Genomic DNA, 24,791 nt, shown 5'->3' on the forward strand with positions numbered 1-24,791 from the left:
GTTATTTGGATCCTGGAAAGTAACTCGAGAAAGGTGTACGGACCCTATGTCTAAGTGCATATAAAAGATTCTTTGGAGCTTTTTTGGGAGGAGTAGCCGTGTGGAGACAGCAGGTTTCCTTTCTCACTGTTGACCAACAGTTGAAATATTGGATATCAAATGGCCTTAGTGTAAAATATGCTGAGATGTTGTTGAACAAACATTCCTTTTACTTCCTTGTTGTCTTAAAGGTAGTACTAAACCAAATAACTTTTGATAGAGCAGTTACCACCACAAGTCCTGCCATTGGTGATAAATGTGACTGTTTGTTGTGATAAAATGTTGGTTCATCTGGCCAGTAAATTGTTGTAATTTAATTTGAACTAGTGGGAATTAACGTGCATATATCAATTTAATGTTCAAGCAGGGCCAGAAACTGTACTCAGAACGAGAGGGGTGTGCCAACTACCATTGTGCTTGAATCTAGTGCAGGGTCCTTTTATGATGATCTAGGGTAGTCATAGACTTTACATGTTATCTTTAAAATGAGCAGCTCTACCCCCATTGTTTTCTAATTTACTTTAAGAGTAAGGGGTGGTAGTATTTATGGTGTATGTGTTGATTGATATGCTGCATGTAGGAGTTTTAGCCATACATGTTTACTTTTGTAGTCGAAGTTCAGGTGAAGGTCAATCTGACTTGTAGTAGTGTTAGACGTAAGTGTGTGTTTGATGTTTGAGGCGAAGGTCAATCTGACTTGTAGTAGTGTTAGACGTAAGTGTGTGTTTGACATTTGAGGCGAAGGTCAATCTGACTTGTAGTAGTGTTAGACCTAAGTGTGTGTTTAACGTTAGTGTGTGTTTGACGTTTGAGGCAAAGGTCAATCTGACTTGTAGTGTTAGACGTAAGTGTATGTTTGACGTTTGAGGCGAAGGTCAATCTGACTTATAGTAGTGTTAGACGTAAGTGTGTGTTTGACGTTTCAGGCGAAGGTCAATCTGACTTGTAGTAGTGTTAGACGTAAGTGTGTGTTTGACGTTTCAGGCGAAGGTCAATCTGATCCGTAAACAGTTCCACGACGCGCAGAACACTCAGCAGAAGCAGTACAAGGCCCTGAAGGAACACATCCTGCTGAACACCCCGAAAACCGAGCAGAAAGCCGTCGTCAAGAAACTGAAGGACGAACAGGTCCGCAAGCTGGCCTCGCTCGCCGAGCAGTACGACATGACCATCGCAGACATGTTACAGCAACAGAATGTACGTACCTGTAAAACATCACATTGTTACACTTACTATCAGAGACATGTTACAGCAACAGAATGTACGTACCTGTAAAACATCACATTGTTACACTTGCTATAAATAATGTTACAGCAACAGAATGCACGTACCTGTAAAACATCACATTGTTACACTTGCTATCACAGACATGTTACAGCAACAGAATGTACGTACCTGTAAAACATCACATTGTTACACTTACTATCAGACATGTTACAGCAACAGAATGTACGTACCTGTAAAACATCACATTGTTACACTTGCTATCAGACATGTTACAGCAACAGAATGTACGTACCTGTAAAACATCACATTGTTACACTTACTATCAGACTATCGCAGACATGTTACAGCAACAGAATGTACGTACCTGTAAAACATCACATTGTTACACTTGCTATCAGACATGTTACAGCAACAGAATGTACGTACCTGTAAAACATCACATTGTTACACTTGCTATCAGACATGTTACAGCAACAGAATGTACGTACCTGTAAAACGTCACATTGTTACACTTGCTATCAGACATGTTACAGCAACAGAATGTACGTACCTGTAAAACATCACATTGTTACACTTACTATCAGACATGTTACAGCAACAGAATGTACGTACCTGTAAAACATCACATTGTTACACTTGCTATCAGACATGTTACAGCAACAGAATGTACGTACCTGTAAAACATCACATTGTTACACTTGCTATCGCAGACATGTTACAGCAACAGAATGTACGTACCTGTAAAACATCACATTGTTACACTTACTATCAGACATGTTACAGCAACAGAATGCACGTACCTGTAAAACATCACATTGTTACACTTGCTATCACAGACATGTTACAGCAACAGAATGCACGTACCTGTAAAACATCACATTGTTACACTTACTATCAGACATGTTACAGCAACAGAATGTACGTACCTGTAAAACATCACATTGTTACACTTGCTATCAGACATGTTACAGCAACAGAATGTACGTACCTGTAAAACATCACATTGTTACACTTGCTATCAGACATGTTACAGCAACAGAATGTACGTACCTGTAAAACATCACATTGTTACACTTACTATCGCAGACATGTTACAGCAACAGAATGTACGTACCTGTAAAACATCACATTGTTACACTTACTATCGCAGACATGTTACAGCAACAGAATGTACGTACCTGTAAAACATCACATTGTTACACTTGCTATCAGACATGTTACAGCAACAGAATGCACGTACCTGTAAAACATCACATTGTTACACTTGCTATCAGACATGTTACAGCAACAGAATGTACGTACCTGTAAAACATCACATTGTTACACTTGCTATCAGACATGTTACAGCAACAGAATGTACGTACCTGTAAAACATCAAATTGTTACACTTGCTATCAGTAATGTTACAGCAACAGAATGCACGTACCTGTAAAACATCACATTGTTACACTTGCTATCAGACATGTTACAGCAACAGAATGCACGTACCTGTAAAACATCACATTGTTACACTTGCTATCAGACATGTTACAGCAACAGAATGCACGTACCTGTAAAACATCACATTGTTACACTTGCTATCAGACATGTTACAGCAACAGAATGTACGTACCTGTAAAACATCACATTGTTACACTTGCTATCACAGACATGTTACAGCAACAGAATGTACGTACCTGTAAAACATCACATTGTTACACTTACTATCAGACATGTTACAGCAACAGAATGTACGTACCTGTAAAACATCACATTGTTACACTTGCTATCAGACATGTTACAGCAACAGAATGTACGTACCTGTAAAACATCACATTGTTACACTTGCTATCGCAGACATGTTACAGCAACAGAATGTACGTACCTGTAAAACATCACATTGTTACACTTACTATCAGACATGTTACAGCAACAGAATGTACGTACCTGTAAAACATCACATTGTTACACTTGCTATCAGACATGTTACAGCAACAGAATGTACGTACCTGTAAAACATCACATTGTTACACTTGCTATCGCAGACATGTTACAGCAACAGAATGTACGTACCTGTAAAACATCACATTGTTACACTTACTATCAGACATGTTACAGCAACAGAATGTACGTACCTTTAAAACATCACATTGTTACACTTACTATAGCAGACATGTTACAGCAACAGAATGTACGTACCTGTAAAACATCACATTGTTACACTTACTATCAGACATGTTACAGCAACAGAATGTACGCACCTGTAAAACATCACATTGTTACACTTACTATCGCAGACATGTTACAGCAACAGAATGTACGTACCTGTAAAACATCACATTGTTACACTTGCTATCAGACATGTTACAGCAACAGAATGTACGTACCTGTAAAACATCACATTGTTACACTTGCTATCAGACATGTTACAGCAACAGAATGTACGAACCTGTAAAACATCGCATTGTTACACTTGCTATCAGACATGTTACAGCAACAGAATGCACGTACCTGTAAAACATCACATTGTTACACTTGCTATCAGACATGTTACAGCAACAGAATGTACGTACCTGTAAAACATCACATTGTTACACTTGCTATCAGTAATGTTACAGCAACAGAATGCACGTACCTGTAAAACATCACATTGTTACACTTGCTATCACAGACATGTTACAGCAACAGAATGTACGTACCTGTAAAACATCACATTGTTACACTTACTATCAGACATGTTACAGCAACAGAATGTACGTACCTGTAAAACATCACATTGTTACACTTGCTATCAGACATGTTACAGCAACAGAATGTACGTACCTGTAAAACATCACATTGTTACACTTGCTATCGCAGACATGTTACAGCAACAGAATGTACGTACCTGTAAAACATCACATTGTTACACTTACTATCAGACATGTTACAGCAACAGAATGTACGTACCTGTAAAACATCACATTGTTACACTTGCTATCAGACATGTTACAGCAACAGAATGTACGTACCTGTAAAACATCACATTGTTACACTTGCTTTCGCAGACATGTTACAGCAACAGAATGTACGTACCTGTAAAACATCACATTGTTACACTTACTATCAGACATGTTACAGCAACAGAATGTACGCACCTGTAAAACATCACATTGTTACACTTACTATCGCAGACATGTTACAGCAACAGAATGTACGTACCTGTAAAACATCACATTGTTACACTTACTATCAGACATGTTACAGCAACAGAATGCACGTACCTGTAAAACATCACATTGTTACACTTACTATCAGACATGTTACAGCAACAGAATGTACGTACCTGTAAAACATCACATTGTTACACTTGCTATCAGACATGTTACAGCAACAGAATGTACGTACCTGTAAAACATCACATTGTTACACTTACTATCGCAGACATGTTACAGCAACAGAATGCACGTACCTGTAAAACATCACATTGTTACACTTGCTATCAGACATGTTACAGCAACAGAATGTACGTACCTGTAAAACATCACATTGTTACACTTGCTATCGCAGACATGTTACAGCAACAGAATGTACGTACCTGTAAAACATCACATTGTTACACTTACTATCAGACATGTTACAGCAACAGAATGTACGTACCTGTAAAACATCACATTGTTACACTTGCTATCAGACATGTTACAGCAACAGAATGCACGTACCTGTAAAACATCACATTGTTACACTTGCTATCAGACATGTTACAGCAACAGAATGCACGCACCTGTAAAACATCACATTGTTACACTTGCTATCGCAGACATGTTACAGCAACAGAATGCACGCACCTGTAAAACATCACATTGTTACACTTACTATCGCAGACATGTTACAGCAACAGAATGTACGTACCTGTAAAACATCACATTGTTACACTTGCTATCACAGACATGTTACAGCAACAGAATGTACGTACCTGTAAAACATCACATTGTTACACTTACTATCAGACATGTTACAGCAACAGAATGTACGCACCTGTAAAACATCACATTGTTACACTTGCTATCACAGACATGTTACAGCAACAGAATGTACGTACCTGTAAAACATCACATTGTTACACTTGCTATCAGTAATGTTACAGCAACAGAATGTACGTTCCTGTAAAACATCACATTGTTACACTTACTATCAGACATGTTACAGCAACAGAATGTACGCACCTGTAAAACATCACATTGTTACACTTACTATCGCAGACATGTTACAGCAACAGAATGTACGTACCTGTAAAACATCACATTGTCACACTTAACATCACAGACATGTTACAGCAACAGAATGTACGTACCTGTAAAACATCACATTGTTACACTTGCTATCACAGACATGTTACAGCAACAGAATGTACGTACCTGTAAAACATCACATTGTTACACTTGCTATCACAGACATGTTACAGCAACAGAATGCACGTACCTGTAAAACATCACATTGTTACACTTACTATCAGACATGTTACAGCAACAGAATGTACGCACCTGTAAAACATCACATTGTTACACTTAAAACTATCGCAGACATGTTACAGCAACAGAATGTACGTACCTGTAAAACATCACATTGTTACACTTGCTATCAGACATGTTACAGCAACAGAATGTACGTACCTGTAAAACATCACATTGTTACACTTGCTATCAGACATGTTACAGCAACAGAATGTACGTACCTGTAAAACATCACATTGTTACACTTGCTATCAGACATGTTACAGCAACAGAATGTACGTACCTGTAAAACATCACATTGTTACACTTGCTATCAGACATGTTACAGCAACAGAATGTACGTACCTGTAAAACATCACATTGTTACACTTGCTATCGCAGACATGTTACAGCAACAGAATGTACGTACCTGTAAAACATCACATTGTTACACTTGCTATCAGACATGTTACAGCAACAGAATGTACGTACCTGTAAAACATCACATTGTTACACTTGCTATCAGACATGTTACAGCAACAGAATGTACGTACCTGTAAAACATCACATTGTTACACTTGCTATCAGACATGTTACAGCAACAGAATGTACGCACCTGTAAAACATCACATTGTTACACTTGCTATCGCAGACATGTTACAGCAACAGAATGTACGTACCTGTAAAACATCACATTGTTACACTTGCTATCAGACATGTTACAGCAACAGAATGTACGTACCTGTAAAACATCACATTGTTACACTTGCTATCAGACATGTTACAGCAACAGAATGTACGTACCTGTAAAACATCACATTGTTACACTTGCTATCAGACATGTTACAGCAACAGAATGTACGTACCTGTAAAACATCACATTGTTACACTTGCTATCACAGACATGTTACAGCAACAGAATGTACGTACCTGTAAAACATCACATTGTTACACTTGCTATCAGTAATGTTACAGCAACAGAATGTACGTTCCTGTAAAACATCACATTGTTACACTTACTATCAGACATGTTACAGCAACAGAATGTACGCACCTGTAAAACATCACATTGTTACACTTACTATCGCAGACATGTTACAGCAACAGAATGTACGTACCTGTAAAACATCACATTGTTACACTTAACATCACAGACATGTTACAGCAACAGAATGTACGTACCTGTAAAACATCACATTGTTACACTTGCTATCACAGACATGTTACAGCAACAGAATGTACGTACCTGTAAAACATCACATTGTTACACTTGCTATCACAGACATGTTACACAACAGAATGTACGTACCTGTAAAACATCACATTGTTACACTTGCTATCAGTAATGTTACAGCAACAGAATGTACGTACCTGTAAAACATCACATTGTTACACTTGCTATCACAGACATGTTACAGCAACAGAATGTACGCACCTGTAAAACATCAGATTGTTACACTTGCTATCACAGACATGTTACAGCAACAGAATGTACGTACCTGTAAAACATCAGATTGTTACACTTGCTATCACAGACATGTTACAGCAACAGAATGTACGTACCTGTAAAACATCAGATTGTTACACTTGCTATCACAGACATGTTACAGCAACAGAATGTACGTACCTGTAAAACATCAGATTGTTACACTTGCTATCACAGACATGTTACAGCAACAGAATGTACGTACCTGTAAAACATCAGATTGTTACACTTGCTATCACAGACATGTTACAGCAACAGAATGTACGTACCTGTAAAACATCAGATTGTTACACTTGCTATCTCAGACATGTTACAGCAACAGAATGTACGTACCTGTAAAACATCACATTGTTACACTTGCTATTGCAGACATGTTACAGCAACAGAATGTACGCACCTGTAAAACATCACATTGTTACACTTGCTATCGCAGACATGTTACAGCAACAGAATGTACGCACCTGTAAAACATCACATTGTTACACTTGCTATCGCAGACAGGTTACAGCAACAGAATGTACGCACCTGTAAAACATCACATTGTTACACTTGCTATCGCAGACATGTTACAGCAACAGAATGTACGTATCTGGAAAACATCACATTGTTACACTAACGTGAGGTTGATTGCACATTAAACATTAAATTGTCTACATTTTATGCAGTTATGACATGTCAGAGATTGATTTTTAAATTGTGTAATGTGATCCATGCTGCTGCTCTAGGAATTATAAATGTAGCAGCGACAGTAACCATGTGTGAGACAAGGAAAGAAATAGTCCGAATTTAAGATGTACTGTGTGTCACTAATATTTGTTTTCTAATTGTCATCCGTATTGTTTCGGATTTGTATGAGACAGATGGTGTTTTAAAAATAAGTGTTTATATTTGAATTGTCCTCTTGTGTCTGGTTCCTCTAGATGAGGGTGTTGAACTAACATTTGCTTGTTAAGGATTTGTATACTGAACTTCATTGAAAATGGAATAGTCAGATCTGTAGCTGTCTAAAACGAGAAGAAAAAATACATTAAATCACTCCAAAATTGCTTGCATGTTTTAGGATTATTGTGTGTTAATAGAAACCTCACAGATGTGGTAGCAACTGAAAATTGTGTGGTGTGTTTTCAGTGTATGTTTGACTGGTGTGTGTTGGTTACAGGTGCGCCTGGATGAGACGCAGGTGGCTCAGGTGCAGGACTTGAAACAGCGCCTGCAGCAGGAGTTGGAGCTGCTGATCGCCTACCAGAGCAAGATCAAGATGCAGACGGAGGCCCAGCACCAGCGGGAACGCAAGCAGCTGGAGGAACGCGTCTCCCTCCGCCGCGCCCTCCTCGAACAGAAGGTGAACTTACACACTAGATTATCTCCCCTCCGCCGCGCCCTCCTTGAACAGAAGGTGAACTTACACACTAGATTATCTCCCTCTGCCGCACCCTCCTTGAACAGAAGGTGAACTTACACACTAGATTATCTCCCTCCACCGCACCCTCCTTGAACAGAAGGTGACTTTACACACTAGATTATCTCCCTCCGCCGCGCCCTCCTTGAACAGAAGGTGAACTTGCACACTAGATTATCTCCCTCCGCTGCGCCCCTTGAACTTACACACTAGATTATCTCCCTCCACCTCGCCCTCCTGGAAGGTTGCACTATACCAATTAATTTCCGGCTGGGTCGAAGTTCGAGGTGTACCGAACCTTTGATAGAGAAGTTAACACCACAAGTCCTGTGATTGGTTATAAATGTGAGTGTGTTGGTTGTAAAAAAAATTAGTTTCATCTGGGCTAAAAATGTATGCAATTTTATTTGATGTAGTACCACCGTGTCAAGTAGCCTTGTGCTTGGAACATGTATGGGGTACCTGTAAAAAAAAGTACTAAAATTTTGTGCGAAACTAGGGGTGTTGCAGAAACATCTGGTTATACCAAAAATGAGCCATAAAAGGTACCATTTTCTGCAGTTAATACTTTGAGGTAGGGGTTGTAGTACTGATATTTATGGGTCACAGTTTGGTTGATATATTGCATATAGTGTTTTTAAACACAAACGTTAACATGGTCGCCTATGGGATTTGAAGTGGTATAGTCCAACCTGAACAGAAGGTGAACTTGCACACTAGATTATCTCCCTCGGCCGCGCCCTCCTTGAACATAAGGTGAACTTACACACTAGATTATCTTCCCTCCGCCGTGCCCTCCTTGAACAGAAGGTGAACTTACACACTAGATTATCTTCCCTCCGCTGCGCCCTCCATGAACAGAAGGTGACTTTACACACTAGATTATCTCCCTCGGCCGCGCCCTCCTTGAACAGAAGGTGAACTTGCACACTAGATTATCTCCCTCCACCGCGCCCTCCTTGAACAGAAGGTGAACTTACACACTAGATTATCTCCCTCCACCGAACTTACACACAGATACTTCCCTCCGCCCTCCTTGAACAGAAGGTGAACTTGCACACTAGATTATCTCCCTCCACCGCGCCCTCCTTGAACAGAAGGTGAACTTGCACACTAGATTATCTCCCTCCACCGCGCCCTCCTTGAACAGAAGGTGAACTTGCACACTAGATTATCTCCCTCCACCGCGCCCTCCTTGAACAGAAGGTGAACTTGTACACTAGATTATCTCCCTCCGCCGCGCCCTCCTTGAACAGAAGGTGAACTTGCACACTAGATTATCTACCTCCGCCGCGCCCTCCTTGAACAGAAGGTGAACTTACACACTAGATTATCTCCCCTCCGCCGCGCCCTCCTTGAACAGAAGGTGAACTTACACACTAGATTATCTCCCTCCACCGCACCCTCCTCGAACAGAAGGTAACCTAACAGACCTTATAGACCTTTGCCTGTTGGTTGTCCACCACTATAGTCGGCCACATCCTCTCAACAATTTTTATTGTTTTTGAAAAATAATTTCAGTTTGGTGACATAAGAAGAAGAATAAAAATGTTTTGGATTCAACAAAAAAGTACTATTATTTTGTGCAATTTAGAAAACAATCTGCTCAAAAATAAATAACTCGGTAAATTCCATAGTATAAAAAAAGGCATTCCCTGTGGCAAGGACTATAGATTATCTCCCTTGATAGAATTTTACAAATGTATTTCATACTTGACCAGTGATTCATGCACAGATCAAAGTTATATATGCAATTCTGCATTTGTAATCCACTGTAAAAAAAGTTTGTGTTTCCTGCTCTTTGTCCAAAATTTTCCACATTCTTCATTCAAAATTTACGATATGGTTTTGGCTGATTCTAAATGCAATGCCTTTTTTAGACCATTGTGGAACCTCGGTACCCAAGCCCAATATTAAAATGTCCGGATAAAAAAAACAAAATTTGTATCCCACTTTCATTTTTGTTTATAAACTATATGTGCTGTCTTATATTAGGGAAATTTACCAAAGTACGGTCAGAAAGTACCTTGAAAGGAGGAGCCTGTGTTATGGCAGAGGAGTTCTGGTGATCAGTAGAATGTGTGATATAACATTTGTTTGTCATCCATAACCTTGTTGTACAGTAGAACATCTGCGAGGTCTCCCTTCATAGCATAGGGCATCACAGGGAACACACTCGCATGCTGCTACACAAAACAAGTCTCTTATAGCCTCTGTTAGAAATTAGCTAGATCAATTAGGCAGTTATGTCCCCAAAGCGCCAATCTAATTAAAATTAGCTCCACTATTACATGTGGATCTAACACCAGCCAGTTGGAGCTCATGTCCACCAATCAAAACCTTACTTGCAGAATCCTGCCAGTGATTTAAAAATAATTTGAAAACATTCCGAATTATCCTGAGGGTATACGACATGTTTCGTGTGAATTACGAATGCCTTAAAACATGTTTTATTTTATAAAATAAATAATTTGTAATGTAAAACTGAAGACTGATTTAGTTTGGGTTTTTTTTATAAATAAATAAATAATTTTTAATGTAAAATTGAAGACTGATAACCCACCCCGTACGTATTGGTATGGTTCGCTGTACTGCGGCCACTAAAATAGACTCGCCCGATATTTTTAGAATTTGTATGCTCCCAAATAACGTTATAAAAGGCGAAGTGTGATTGGTCAATATTTAAATTATTATTTACAGACGAAATGTTACCTGGACATTGGGGACTATGCAGTGTTGTTAATTTTAAATCACTGGCAGGATTCTGCAAGTAAGGTTTTGATTGGTGGACATGAGCTCCAACTGGCTGGTGTTAGATCCACATGTAATAGTGGAGCTAATTTTAATTAGATTGCCAAAGCGCTCTCCAGTTCTGGCACGTTTGGCTAACAGCAAGCATGGCCGATGACCACAGTTGTTTGTGAATCCTCAATCTGAGATGTGTGCATGCCAGCCCCTTGCATCATAAATGTCCCCACCTATGCTTTAAAAATAAAGAATGATACAGGTAAAAATTAAGTTGCTGAAATTGTGTTTGTTATAATTGACCATGTGATAAATAGGCCTATAGGAGATGAATCTAGTGAGTTGTCACCCACCCTGAATGTTATGTTTTTTAGCATGAAAATTTAGAATTGTTTTGAAAAAATGCAATCTCACCTCACATTAATTATCATAATTTCATTTAAACATACAAACACACCTACAGTTTTAATGAATTGTGTGTAACAATAACACAGTTGTAATAATTTGATAATAGAAACATATGTTTTCTAAATTACACACAAAAATAATATATGTTTGTTATTTCCAAAACATGTTTATTTTTATTTTTATGTCAAACCAAACTGAAATTATTTACAAAAAATCCCCCATTTTTGTAGGAGGATCGAACAGACTGTAATATTCCAATCAGAACAGTCCCCTTCCCCACGTGCTATATTGTGTTATTTGTTTCAATGTATTTCTGGGGACGTATGACCCGACCCCTCCCCTAAAAATAACACTAGCCAGTCTAGACACGTGCCTGTTTGACTAAATATTTTGTTTGCTGCTAATTAATTAGGCCTATATACATTGCATTGTAAAGTGTAAATTTTGCTGTAATAACAGCTAGTTATATAATTTAACCTAAAAACATATACCTAGTAACAGTACTTGTTTTATTTACATAAAAATATGTGTATAAACATATTTAGTCTTGCATGCTGATTATTTAAAGGTAGGTAGATGCCTAACATGTTAAAATATTATATACATGATTATAAGCATAAGTGGCAGGCAAAAAAAAAAACGTAATGTTAAAAAAAAAAAAAAAAACCACAACAATTTTACCTCCCAGTAACAACAACTCTGCCCCCAAATAAACAATAGCCAACAAAACAAGCCCCCACACACTAGTACACACACACAACCAAAAACAACCCAGACGAACATGCACATTTAAAAACAAAGTTTTATTTATATACATATACTAGTGGCATAGGAAGGTGGCAAAAGGGGTGGGGTCGCACACACACACACACACACACACAGGCAGACACAAACACAAACAAACACACACACACACACACACACACACACACACACACACACACACACACACACACACACAGAGAGAGATAGAGATATATATAAACCATCACATTTGTATTATTTTTGGAGGCTTTCTTTTGACTACGGTGTAGGTTGTAGTTAATAATGCAAATAGCGGTACAGAAAATCGCAGCTAGTCATTTAGTCAAATTAATGTACACTGTGATATATATACACAAACACATGCATATTAATTGCAAATATCAAAACTTTATTAAGATGCTGTTTTAGTGAGTCAATCATCATTGAGCCCCTTTTTCTTGGTCTCCCCAAGATGTGGTAGTAAGTATTTCTGTTGAGCACAAAACATATTGTACATTTTCTTTTCTGTAAAAGGAGATTGCACACAATTTGAGAAACAGTAATAGAAATAGGAAACTTTATTAACGTCAAAAAAGTAAAAAATAAGCCGACAACTAGTCCACAATTCAGTAGTAACAGAGAGCCTTTGTTGCAAGCAACTGGAGCGTAGTTTAGTGGATGTTCGGGCCACTTAATCAAGGGCAGATAAGTATATTTCTAATAGAGGCTATGGCATGGGTTTCTTCCCTTGGTTTGCATACAGCACATAATAGCAATTGGTCTTTTGTATTGGGACTGTCAACATTGGGGTAAGTCGGGTTAAAAAGTGTGATCACTAATAAATAAAAAAACCCATCATTCTACCACTTTTTTTTTTGAGGTTAAAGGAAAGAAAGGGTTGTGTGTGTGATAATTGTTGAACTTGTGTAAATGAATGTGTTTCTGAGATAATGTTTTTCCTCAACCCTATGAATGTGTCCCTAAGGTAATGTTTTTCCTCAACCCCATGAATGTGTCCCTAAGGTAATGTTTTTCTTCAACCCTATGAATGTGTCCCTAAGGTAATGATTTTCTTCAGCCCTATGAATGTGTCCCTAAGATAATGTTTTTCCTCAACCCTATGAATGTGTCCCTAAGGTAATGTTTTTCTTCAACCCTATGAATGTGTCCCTAAGGTAATGATTTTCTTCAACCCTATGAATGTGTCCCTAAGGTAATGATTTTCTTCAACCCTATGAATGTGTCCCTAAGATAATGATTTTCTTCAGCCCTATGAATGTGTCCCTGAGATTATATTTTTCCTCAGTCCCATAAATGTGTCTCTGGGATACATTTATTTAAAAAAAGAAAATGTGTTTTTTTTCAGATGGACGAGGAAAAGGTCCACTTTCAGAAAGAAGAAAATGAAAGACTGCGTAAGCTGTCTGAGAGACAGAGAAGAGAACTTCGTGAATTCGATATAGAGACAGTGAGCAAGGGACTTAACTGTAACGAAATTGTCGAGGCGTCGCTTGTACCCGATGACGAACTCAGTATCCGCGGGAGCATGCTCAGTCTAACAGGAAGCAGCAGCAGTAGTTCTTTCACATCACCGCACATGCCGACATAACTATGGCTTTTTCTTAACAATCTTCCGTTAACCTTCCCGTCTTTACGACAGACATGTAGACACTATACAGATATATATATAAAAACAAACACAGTTCCTACATACAAGGGACATATAGATAACATGTTGTAAATGAGAGGGTTTTAACTGAGTGCGCCTGAAAACCAGGCCCCAACAACAGTGTGATATTTAACAGACAATTGCCAGATTCAAGTCATAATTTTTTCATTAGTTATGCAACAGATAACTGACTGCAATAGCCGAAACTGGTGGTAGAGGTTTCCAGTTTTCATGATAAAAAAAAACAGAACAAGACTGAGACTGGTTCACATAATTGCAATAATTAGTCAAAATAATTGCTGATGAAGTGGGTAACGTAACGCTGGGAATGCAAATTGATCGTCCGTGATGCAGGATATCCCAGGAAGCCAGTCTGTGGTACAGTGGTGGTTTGTGATAGCTGTGGAAAGAGATGGAATATCTTTTACAAATGTACAGTCTTACATCTGTTGAAAGAGAGAGAATGTCTTCTACAGTCTTTAATCAATCATGTGATACTCTTCCAAACCATGTGCTGGTCAGGTCGTCACTTACCTCTGTAAACCGAATTAGAACGTGTGGTGGCTGCTGTGAAACTGGACACAATGTTACACACGTACAGATGGGATGCGACTCGAACGAAGATTCTAGACTTGTTTTATTGAAGTTATATTCAATACTATAGTCTAAGATCTGATTTCTTGTTGCTTCCGATAGATAGATACGAGAGGCTTGAACTTTGAACTATGCTGGGATAAACGATTTACTAGGGACTGTTGATTATGTCAAAAATTATTTCAAGTGTAAAGCCATTTGTTTGTAACAATTTAAATATGATCAAAAGTGAATCAGTGATATGAAATGCAAAGTTCAGTTGATCTCTCTTAAACCCGATTTGAAGAGTCTTCAGTCTAGACTCTTGACTTAAATATACAATCTAGACCAAGTTTAGGTCCCAGTCTAGATTAGGTTGAAATCCTACTGCAGACTATGTAGATCTGAGTTCAGACTGTTTGAGTCTCCCATCGAAGACCAAAACGTGTAGCTGTCGGCTATGTGGGGAAGCAGCCATTTATGGGTACAGGGTGTTGATGTCACTGGGACAAAGATACATTTTGGTGGTCAGTGTGGCAGTTGTACAGGATTGGTGAATATGAGTAATCAGTCAGTTATGTTGGTATTGGAACCACAATTTGTACTAGTATTTGCTACAGATTGCTTGTTTTCTTTGTCTTCTTGTAGTGTCAAATCATCGGGGCATGGGGTGGGGGTGTAATTGAAAGTTTCAGAATGTTTGGAAAATACTTAATAACCCATATTAATTAATTTTTAAAAATGGACTCAATTTAGAATTGAAGGTTAACATCAACATAATTTAGCTTTCTCATTGTATGGCTGGTAATTGTGAAAATGTTGAGATTTCTCTGAAGTAAAATCAGTCAGTAAGAAGCCATATTTCTCTAGTAAATCAATCAGTAAGAAGCCATTCTGTTAGCACGTAGTGTGGAAAACTATGCATCCTCTACCTCTGTGTGTGCGTGTGTGTGTGTGATCGGTAAGACATTACATACCCAAGTGCAACATGAAGACGTGTTTTCAACTTGTGTCTGCTGTGGAACAATACAGCGTGGAGAGAGCGAGGAGGTGACACGTACTGTGCCTTGTTGTGTACTGTCGAGAGTAACACAATCTTCAAACAGGATATTCACGAGTGCAGTCTTCAAACGGGATGTTCACGAGTGCAGTCTTCAAACGGGATATTCATGAGTGCAGTACCGGATGGAGAAGACTGGTGTACAGACGAGCCATTGTTTCTCACCCAGTACGGTGTGTTATGTGGTGGCCCTCTCACTACCTTGTTGGTGTACAGTGATGACCATGGAATATGGTGATTGGTAGAGATGACCCTATGCATGTGTGCCTTGTGCTGTACAGTAAGTTGAGTGGCTCGATGCTTGAGTTGATGTTCATACACTGTGAAACAGAGTACAGAGATTGGCATTATTAATGACTGTTGTGTACTGTATGTGTACTGCTGATCAGTAGCAGCACCTTGATAAGTACAGTGATATGTTTTGAGTATATGTGTACAATCCTTCCCCCCCCCCCCCCCCCCCCCCATATATATGTACTACATTATGTCCAATATCTTGTGCTATCATTAACTGCCCTATCTCTACCCGTAACATTATGTGAGTACAAGACATTTTTTTTGGTCCAGTCTGTCAACCCTGACATTTCATATAAATCCATTTGGATTTCCATAGCTTTAATCACTGGAATCTGAAAGTCCAGTTGTTGGTTTAAATGGATTTGTTACAGTATGCTGACAAGTTAAGTGTGATGCTATAAATGATATGATTAACTGAACATGACAGTTGTATTTTCTAATGGTTGTTGCTTGAACATTAGAGGTCGAACTAGATGCTTGTTTTGTTTTGTTTTTCAGTGCGAGTTTGGTTTTTGATGATTGTGTTAAGAGAATTAATGGAATCAGATTTTGTCAAACCGATTACCTCTGTACAATGTTTGGCATGGTAACTTGTCATTGTCTAAATTGGTAACTGGTCATATATTAGGTCACCGTTTTCTTTTAATACAATATTGTTTATGTCAGTACTAGCCCTGTGCATCTTAGCTTCATTGTCACATACGATTGGTTAAAATGGCTGTGGAATGGGATCTCACAAAGCAGAAAACATAAGAATCCCCAACATTTTAGCAATGAAAAAATTAAAGTCTGAAAATACATTATATAGATGAAGCAAACTCAAAGACAAAAGTATGTTTTGTTCGGGTTTTTTAAGAAGGATTTAGAGTTACATAACAATATAATATAAAATCACATCATGTCCTTTTTTTAAATTAGTACTAAGTAGATATGTAGTTAACAATATACTGTACTTCTGTTATGTTAAGTTGTAACAGACCAAAAATTTATAAATTTATTACAATCACATCTTGTATAGACAATATCTTTTCGTAATATGATATGTGTCAACTCCTTGCATTCAGTCTAAACGGTAGATATCGGTAAATTACTTTAAATATTAGTAATTTAATTATTAATATAAATAACATGAAATGGATCATTATTATTCCAAGTTATAATCCAAATTTTGAGCTTCACTACAGCTATTTTAAACCAGTGAATTTGGCAACAAATCAACACAAAATTAAAAAACCCAAAAATTATCCAGTGGCAGAAACAGCTATAGGGAAATCTCCTAACATTTGACAATTTATAGCACGGGTATAACAGTCAAGCTTTAGTTCAAGCACTGATCATGAAAATATTAGTATTGAGTCCATGGTCAGTTCAAGTTTGAAATCAAGTGAAGACTAAACTTTATATGTGCTGTATGGGTAGGGGGGGAGGGAATACGACACTGACGTACTGATAAGTCCAAGCATAGTCTTGAATTTAGTTCATTTTCATTTTATTCATAATTCAGTTTCTTTTCTTAAACTTGTGCAGTTACTTTTCTAATTAAGTCAAAAGTAAATATTGATTTAATTTTTGATTTTGTTTTTGGGTGGCAAGTCAGAAAATACAAAGTCCATGCGCATGTTTTGGTGAACATGAGTAAAATGGAGGACAATATTTAAATCAGATTGTAGTGAAATGATCCATGCACACTACAGGTATTTCAAATTTACTTTTAAACATGTTTTAAGCATGTTATAAATATGAAACCTACAACATCAATGTTTTACGCCATTTTTAATTACTATCAAAACTGCATGTATTCCATGCACCCATTTTTATCAAACCAATGTGTTTAATGGTTTGTTTGTGAGGACAAAAATCAAATGACCACTGAGACCATGTGAAGCATGTTTATTATTTTTTTCATTGCACACAGCCTCGGCACCAAATTATTTAATTATCTGAAAGACATAACTCACAGGCTTGGACCTATCACAACATGGACAGTATTTCTGGCTGAAACATACTTTATTTCTGAGAATACATATTTCTGTACACTCAGTGTGTCCTTGGGCCTATCACAACATGGACAGTACATCTGGCTGAAAAATACTTTCTTTGTTTGAATAAGTATTTCTGTACACAGGTGTATTATTGTTTTTGTTGTGATGTCCACAACAGTTCTTTCAGAATGATGATGTTGCAGGGTTTTTGTAAAAACATTTTGAAATAGACAATGAGGATGTTTGTAAAGTCACATCAGTCGCCAGTGTCAGGATTCACTTGTCTCCATAGGAAACGTGCTGGGGACTGGCGAAGGAAGTATGCACCCACAAACAAACAATTCACAAGACGAGATACGAAGATGATTCTGTTTCAAGTTTTAGCCACAAAGTTTCATTGAGTGTTGAAAGAAACCAGTTCCTTTAACAATAATATTTCCTCTTCACATCAAGCCATAGACACTTTTATATCTGTTGATTGTGCAGGGATATGAATTCATAACAAATACTTGAAAACATTTCATTCTCAAGTGAATGATCTAAATAATAGATTTTTTTGTTTTATAAACAATGTGTAGTCCTGTTTTATAGCTTTTGTAATTCATCTAGGACTGTTTTCATTTTGTTGTTGTAGAAATGATACAACTGCATGCGAAGGCCACAAACATTAGTGACACCGTGGGCTTGTTATAGAAGTGTGTGTTCCAAAGTCCTGTTCCACAAAGCTATCTTAATGCTAAGATCACTTTAAGTGCATATGTTAGCTGTGCAGTTAGAGTGATCTTGTGGCTAAGATCGCTTCGTGGAACGGGGCACAGTACACTAAGTACCAAATGTTCGTTCCACTGGTGTCCACGTCATTCAAAATACTCACTTTCAACAAGTGATTTTCATGCCAGTCATCTCGTTTAGACAAAAAGTCCACCATCTTTTCAAATCATGGGGGTTTTCTTTTATTCTTTTTTTTGTGTATCGGTTATAGATCAGCACTTTACTTTTTAAAAAGGAAGAAAACATTTTCAGGTCTTTCCCTTGAAGAAATTATGAAGTATAGTTGCCTTATTTATGGCCTATTTTTTTTTATAGGTGTAGTATATATTGTTTTCGTTAATAAAATGAAATATAATGAGTTATTCATTGTTGCGTTACACAGCCACATATCTACGAAGGTTGATTGTCTACACAATATTGTATATGTGTGCATGCATACCTACATCAATCAACCTTGTAGCATAGTTATTCATGGAGATAATGGTGGGTTTTTTTCATCATTCCATTGAAAGAATGTCCCGAAATAATGTTTATTTAAATTGTAATATCACCCTAGTAAATTTACTTTTGTGGTTTAAAATGCCCTATATATATTTTCATTATTTTATTCTTCATGTGAAGGCTGTAAATTCAAGCTTGTAGGGAAAAATAAATCATATAATAATGTAATACTTAAGATTTTGATAATAATATAATACTTAAGATTTTGACAAGTAATTAACATAATATATACTTTTATTATTATTTTTTTTAAATGATAAATTAATTATTAAGTCTTAGCTCAGTCTGAATTTGTTATTGTAAAAGAATAATTACTTTAATGGGTTTTTTTTATCTGTTGTGTTTTTCTTTCTTTTTTTTCTCTTTTTTTTTAAGCCCATATGTATACATGTACCTGTATTAACTTATTTTATAGTCTCTAAAGCAACTTGACATGGATGATTGAATCAAAAGTCGGTGACTGAATTAGTCAACATGTGTAAATTCAATAATCTTGAATGGAACAGGTAGTTCACGAAGTGTTATCTTTGTTGATTTTGTTCTGGATTTTTTAGTTTGTTTTGCTTTCAAATAGGAAATATTTGGACTTTGATCTTTGGTTGACACCTAATAACTGATGTATTATTCTTGCAAATAGGAACAGCAAGCTAAATGTTTATTGTTTATGGATGATTATTGTAAGATGTACTTAAATCACAATATCAAACACTCTATAATACCAACTATTCTGCAGGTTGATAGAATTTCTATACATGTGTAATAAACCATTGTTAAGTTTTTAAACAATATTTTGGAGGTTGTTAAATTAAAAACCTTTCATTATTCAGTGGAATTTTAATATGGTTTATATACAGCTTAAGAGATAATTAAATAAATTTAGAGTACATGTAGGTGTGGGATATATTTGATTTGACGTGCCGGTGATAAATATGTGAATACATAGTCATTAATCTTACTGTGTATACAGGTAACCCAGGCTCGTGGTGGTTTTCAGTGTAGAGGACGATTATAGATGTGTACCAGTCTTCTTCATACATGTGTAGCCACAGATTTCAACTTGTTATTCTAATACTCACAACGCTTTCTCAGTATTAACGAAAATATATGATTGGTGTCAGATACACTTAATATCTTGTTCTCATTTATAAAGATAACGTTTTAAAAAATATGTTGCTAAAGATAATCCTGTGAGGGGGGTAGCTTGATTGATGGTTAATAAAATTAACTTTACATTGATATACTGGTAGCTGGGAAGGAATCGAATTGCTCATCTTCACTTTCACAGAGGGAATTTTGAACAGCTGTTAAGTGAGTGGCATTTTGCCCATTTCCGTTGACTGGTTAGGTGAAGCCACGTGGTGGTGAAGAGGTCTGTTAGTAGAGGAGGTTTTCTTTAATCTCTGTTACTGGTCGAGTATTAACATTTCCTTCATGAACATCAGTAGATCTGAATATGTGAAAAAAAGACCCAGCAGACTGGTGAAAATATCTCTAACTTTTAAATATCTTATTGTTGGCTGCTAGGACCCTGCATTATTAAGCAGTTTTATTGTCTGGCTGTCAAAAGTGAATAAAAAGATAGCATTAGTCTCTATTAATTAAGAAAGTGGGTAATCCATTTGTACTTCTAAAAGAGACCATTTTGGTCCTAGTTGAGGGGAAGGGTGGTGTATTAATATAAAATGTGGTGATTTGTACTTGTCAAGTCAGTTTCGGTGGTGGGGGAATCTATTGAACTAAGTATGGTGGTGATTTGTACTCCTAATTAAGAATGACATTGTGGGGGTGAGGGTGGGGAAGCTTGTATGTTTGGTTTTGATACGGATGATTGACAAAATAGAGCAAACGTTCACCTCACCTGTTATTGTTGTGTAACAGGTGATGTTGCTGAAGAAACCTCCAAAGATTTTTTTGCTTATAAAATTTTGTTCTGCTTTTAGTCGAGTAGGTGAATTGTAATGTTTTGTTATATTACCTGACACGGATCAGAGATAATGTTTTCCAACCCTGATTCTCACTTCTAGTCACTAATGTCTAGTACGCTTTATCAGACGCTTTATCAGACCCGTAACAAGTATCAGCTGAAAACAGTTGATGTCATTGTAACAAAGTAATACTTTCAAAAGTGAATGCAAGTTCTTGTTTACGGCTTGGCAATCTCTGTACACACAGTTGTTTTATTAATGGCGTTTATGCCTATATTATATTATGCAACACGACTCAACACGTCGCATTGGGAACCACATTGATGATGGCCATTATCTGCCACCGAATTTGTGTCTAATGCCATTGGGCAGAATAAGTCTGTTGCAGAGGACTGCCTTTTCAGTACACGATGCAATGCCACTCAACTATCGAGTTACTCAATGCATAATGTGATATAGGTTTTATGTTAAAATTGTTACTTGTCTAGTGTTGAATTTCTGGACCAAAACAGCTTTCTTTCTTTCTTTTTTGTGGCAGGATTTTAAAATCCTTCAGTTTTCTACTTTTGGGCAGTAGCATTAACAATTTGCCAACCGAGAATTGCCTACATCTATCTGCAATGTGTTTGACATTGCGTATAGACCGAATTAATTCTTGGTGGACGACTTCTTTTGACTCTGTAATGCTAGGTTCAAACTTAAATGTTGTAATTTCCCGAACTATGACGTGTTTGCTCACAGTAACAACTCATGGGTTATACGACGAGAATCGAGTGTAAGAGTCCTCAGACTAGCAACTGGACAATCGTAGAAGTTGTGACAGCAGAAACTTGGCCAACTTTGTGCTGGCAGTTGGTAGTCTTAGCCTAGCATAAGTCATACCTTCTGATTTGGGCAAAGTAGAAGAGGGTTTTTAAATTTGATGTTCACATCCAAGAAATAGTTGCTTGATGAACAGTGTTTTGACAGATATTTGTGTTGTGCACAACCAATAAGAATGAGTCCAGCACAGACCGCGACCCCTCTCACGTGTTGTGTGAGTGACTGGTGGGTAGTCACTCTGAGCACAACCAGTAATACAGTTAGGGACCGCTTTTTAAATATGTACACAATATATCAAAATATACTGAAAATGCATAATGTGTTTTTTTTTAAATGGTGCCGAAAAAATAAAATAATGTAGAATTTTGTGCCAGTGGATATTTGTATAAAGTTGAAAAATTCCACTTGTGAATAATAATAATAATAATAATAATTAATAATAATAATAATAATAATATGCTGTATACTCTGTATTATAGACTGAGCCATTCTTAACTGTAAGCAGAATGATTGGATCTTAACAATCATCTAGCCTAGATATTTATCTTGGAAATATGTATTTTCAAATATGTAAAATAAAAATACAGTGTCATTTTTTGTCATGTTTGTTTTGTCAATTAACTATGCTTTATATAGATATTGATGAGTTTCGGCTTTTTACATGGGTCGTAGTATGGCGTGGCATTGCCTGTGTGTCTGCCTGTGTGTCCATTAACTTTCATGTCCATCTGTCAATCTTTCATGTCTGGGGCCTGTCTTCCTTTATAATTAATACAGAATCATCAAACCTTGCATGCAAGTACAACTTTGGATGGTGATGTTTCATGTACCATAAATAGGACACTGACCTTTTCATGAATATCCGCCAGTGCACCACGACTGGTATATCAAAGGCCGTGGTATGTACTACCCTGTCTATGGGATGATGAATATAAAAGATCCATTGCTGCTAATCGAAAAGGGTAGCCCATGAAGTGGCGACAGTGGGTTTCCTCTCTCAATATCTGTGGTCCTTAACCACATGTCTGACACCACATAACCGTAAATAGAATGTGTTGAGTGCGTCGTTAAATAAAACATTTCTTTCTTTCTTTCTGTTTTCATGAGTATCTAACCACATGTCTGACACCACATAACCGTAAATACAATGTGTTGTGTGCGTCGTTAAATAAAACATTTCTTTCTTTCTTTCTGTTTTCATGAATATCTAACCACATGTCTGACACCACATAACCGTAAATACAATGTGTTGAGTGCGTCGTTAAATAAAACATTTCTTTCTTTCTTTCTGTTTTCATGAATATCTAACCATGACACTACGAAGGCCGTGATATGTGCTTCCTTGCTGGGGGAAAGTGCATATATAAGATCCCTTGCTGCATTAGTAGAAATATAGCGAGTTTTCTCTGATGACTACCGAGTCAGAATTGCCAAATGTTTGACATACAATAGCCGATGATTAATTAATCAATGTGCTCTAGTGGTGTCGTTAAAAGAAATATTAAAATAAATAAATAATACTGCACATTAAATCATTGTCTGGGCTATATCTTCCTTGCAAGTTGATACACAATCATTAAACCCTAAATACAAGTACAGCATGGAATGTCAGGTCAGGTCGGGTCATAGGGTTTTACGTGCACATTCAGAACAAGCTGTTGTAGCGCACGCCTGTCGTGGGCATAAGAGCCAGCCTTGGCCGGCCCCTTTGTTCAAGACAGGAAAGGTGGGGGGGGGGGGGGGGGGAAGGGACCGCCTGCACTGGCAGGTGCAAGGGAGCACCAGCAGTCCGATTGAATCGGTAGCAGGCGGGTGGGGGTGGTGGTGTTGCTATGGAATTTTGAGTGGAGCCATTTTAAAGCCAAAGAGAAAATGGTGCGCAGTTTTTGTTGAGTAATTTTGGCGCAATTTTGAACGGTCGGTCGAAAGGTAAATGATTGAGCTAGTATAGGTTTTGAATCGAGTGTAGCTCGTTAGTGAGTCGAGAGTAGCTCGTTACTTACCGACCTTTATGATGCTGGTTGTCTCCCTAGGTTGTCCATAGGGTCCTGATAAGGACCTGACCTCTTCTGGTCGTGGCATGACAACCCCGAGGAGACTCGTGCAATTGTGTAGACACTGGCAGGCAAGGCATGGAATGTCAGTGTGTTGGTACCATTATAGGTCATACTATGCCAATTAATAGATCACCTTCTAGATAACTGACCTTCTAAATCACATAATTTGTCTAAATTCTGATCCAGGACAGTGGGTGGTTAGTGAGAGGAGGTGTAGTGGCCTTACACCTACCCATAGAGCCATTAAGAACTTGCTCTGGATTTGAGCCAGTACCGGACTGCGAACTCAGTACCTACCAGCCTGTGGTCCGATGGGTTAACCACTATGCCACCGAGGCCAGTTTATGCTATAAAACTGTTCCCTTTCTAATGGGGGACATCATCATTAGGCCTCAGATTACAGTTATCTTCCCAAAATCCAGAAATTTTACCGCACAAGTAGTCGGCTGTTTGTTTGTGATTATTTCATGGCAGACAGCTATGAAGTGGCAACTATTTGACTGAAGTAACGGGGGAGATCATGTAGTTTGTAAAGATGTGTAACTTGTTGACATTGAAGACTGGTAATTCCGGCCCATGCAAAAGTAGTGCTTTTTGTGTAAAATGGGAGTACTCCGGCCTGGTTTAGAGGGTGT

General features: G+C 37.6%; 1 protein-coding gene across 2 annotated transcripts in view; it reads left to right on the forward strand.

Moving 5' to 3' along the window:
• Positions 1 to 22,691, forward strand: part of LOC121367374 (serine/threonine-protein kinase TAO1-like) — a 73,863-nt gene extending 51,172 nt beyond the window's left edge. For both annotated transcript variants that reach the window (XM_041491510.1, XM_041491511.1), the window contains 3 exons: positions 1,024 to 1,236; positions 8,363 to 8,545; positions 13,866 to 22,691. In XM_041491510.1, coding sequence (XP_041347444.1) covers positions 1,024 to 1,236; positions 8,363 to 8,545; positions 13,866 to 14,108 — 639 coding nt within the window. In that variant the 3' untranslated portion in view covers positions 14,109 to 22,691. The remainder of the gene's footprint in view (positions 1 to 1,023; positions 1,237 to 8,362; positions 8,546 to 13,865) is intronic.
• Positions 22,692 to 24,791: the final 2,100 nt, after the last annotated feature.

This window comes from Gigantopelta aegis, chromosome 3, assembly GCF_016097555.1.
Source record: "Gigantopelta aegis isolate Gae_Host chromosome 3, Gae_host_genome, whole genome shotgun sequence".
Lineage (NCBI taxonomy): Eukaryota > Metazoa > Mollusca > Gastropoda > Neomphalida > Peltospiridae > Gigantopelta > Gigantopelta aegis.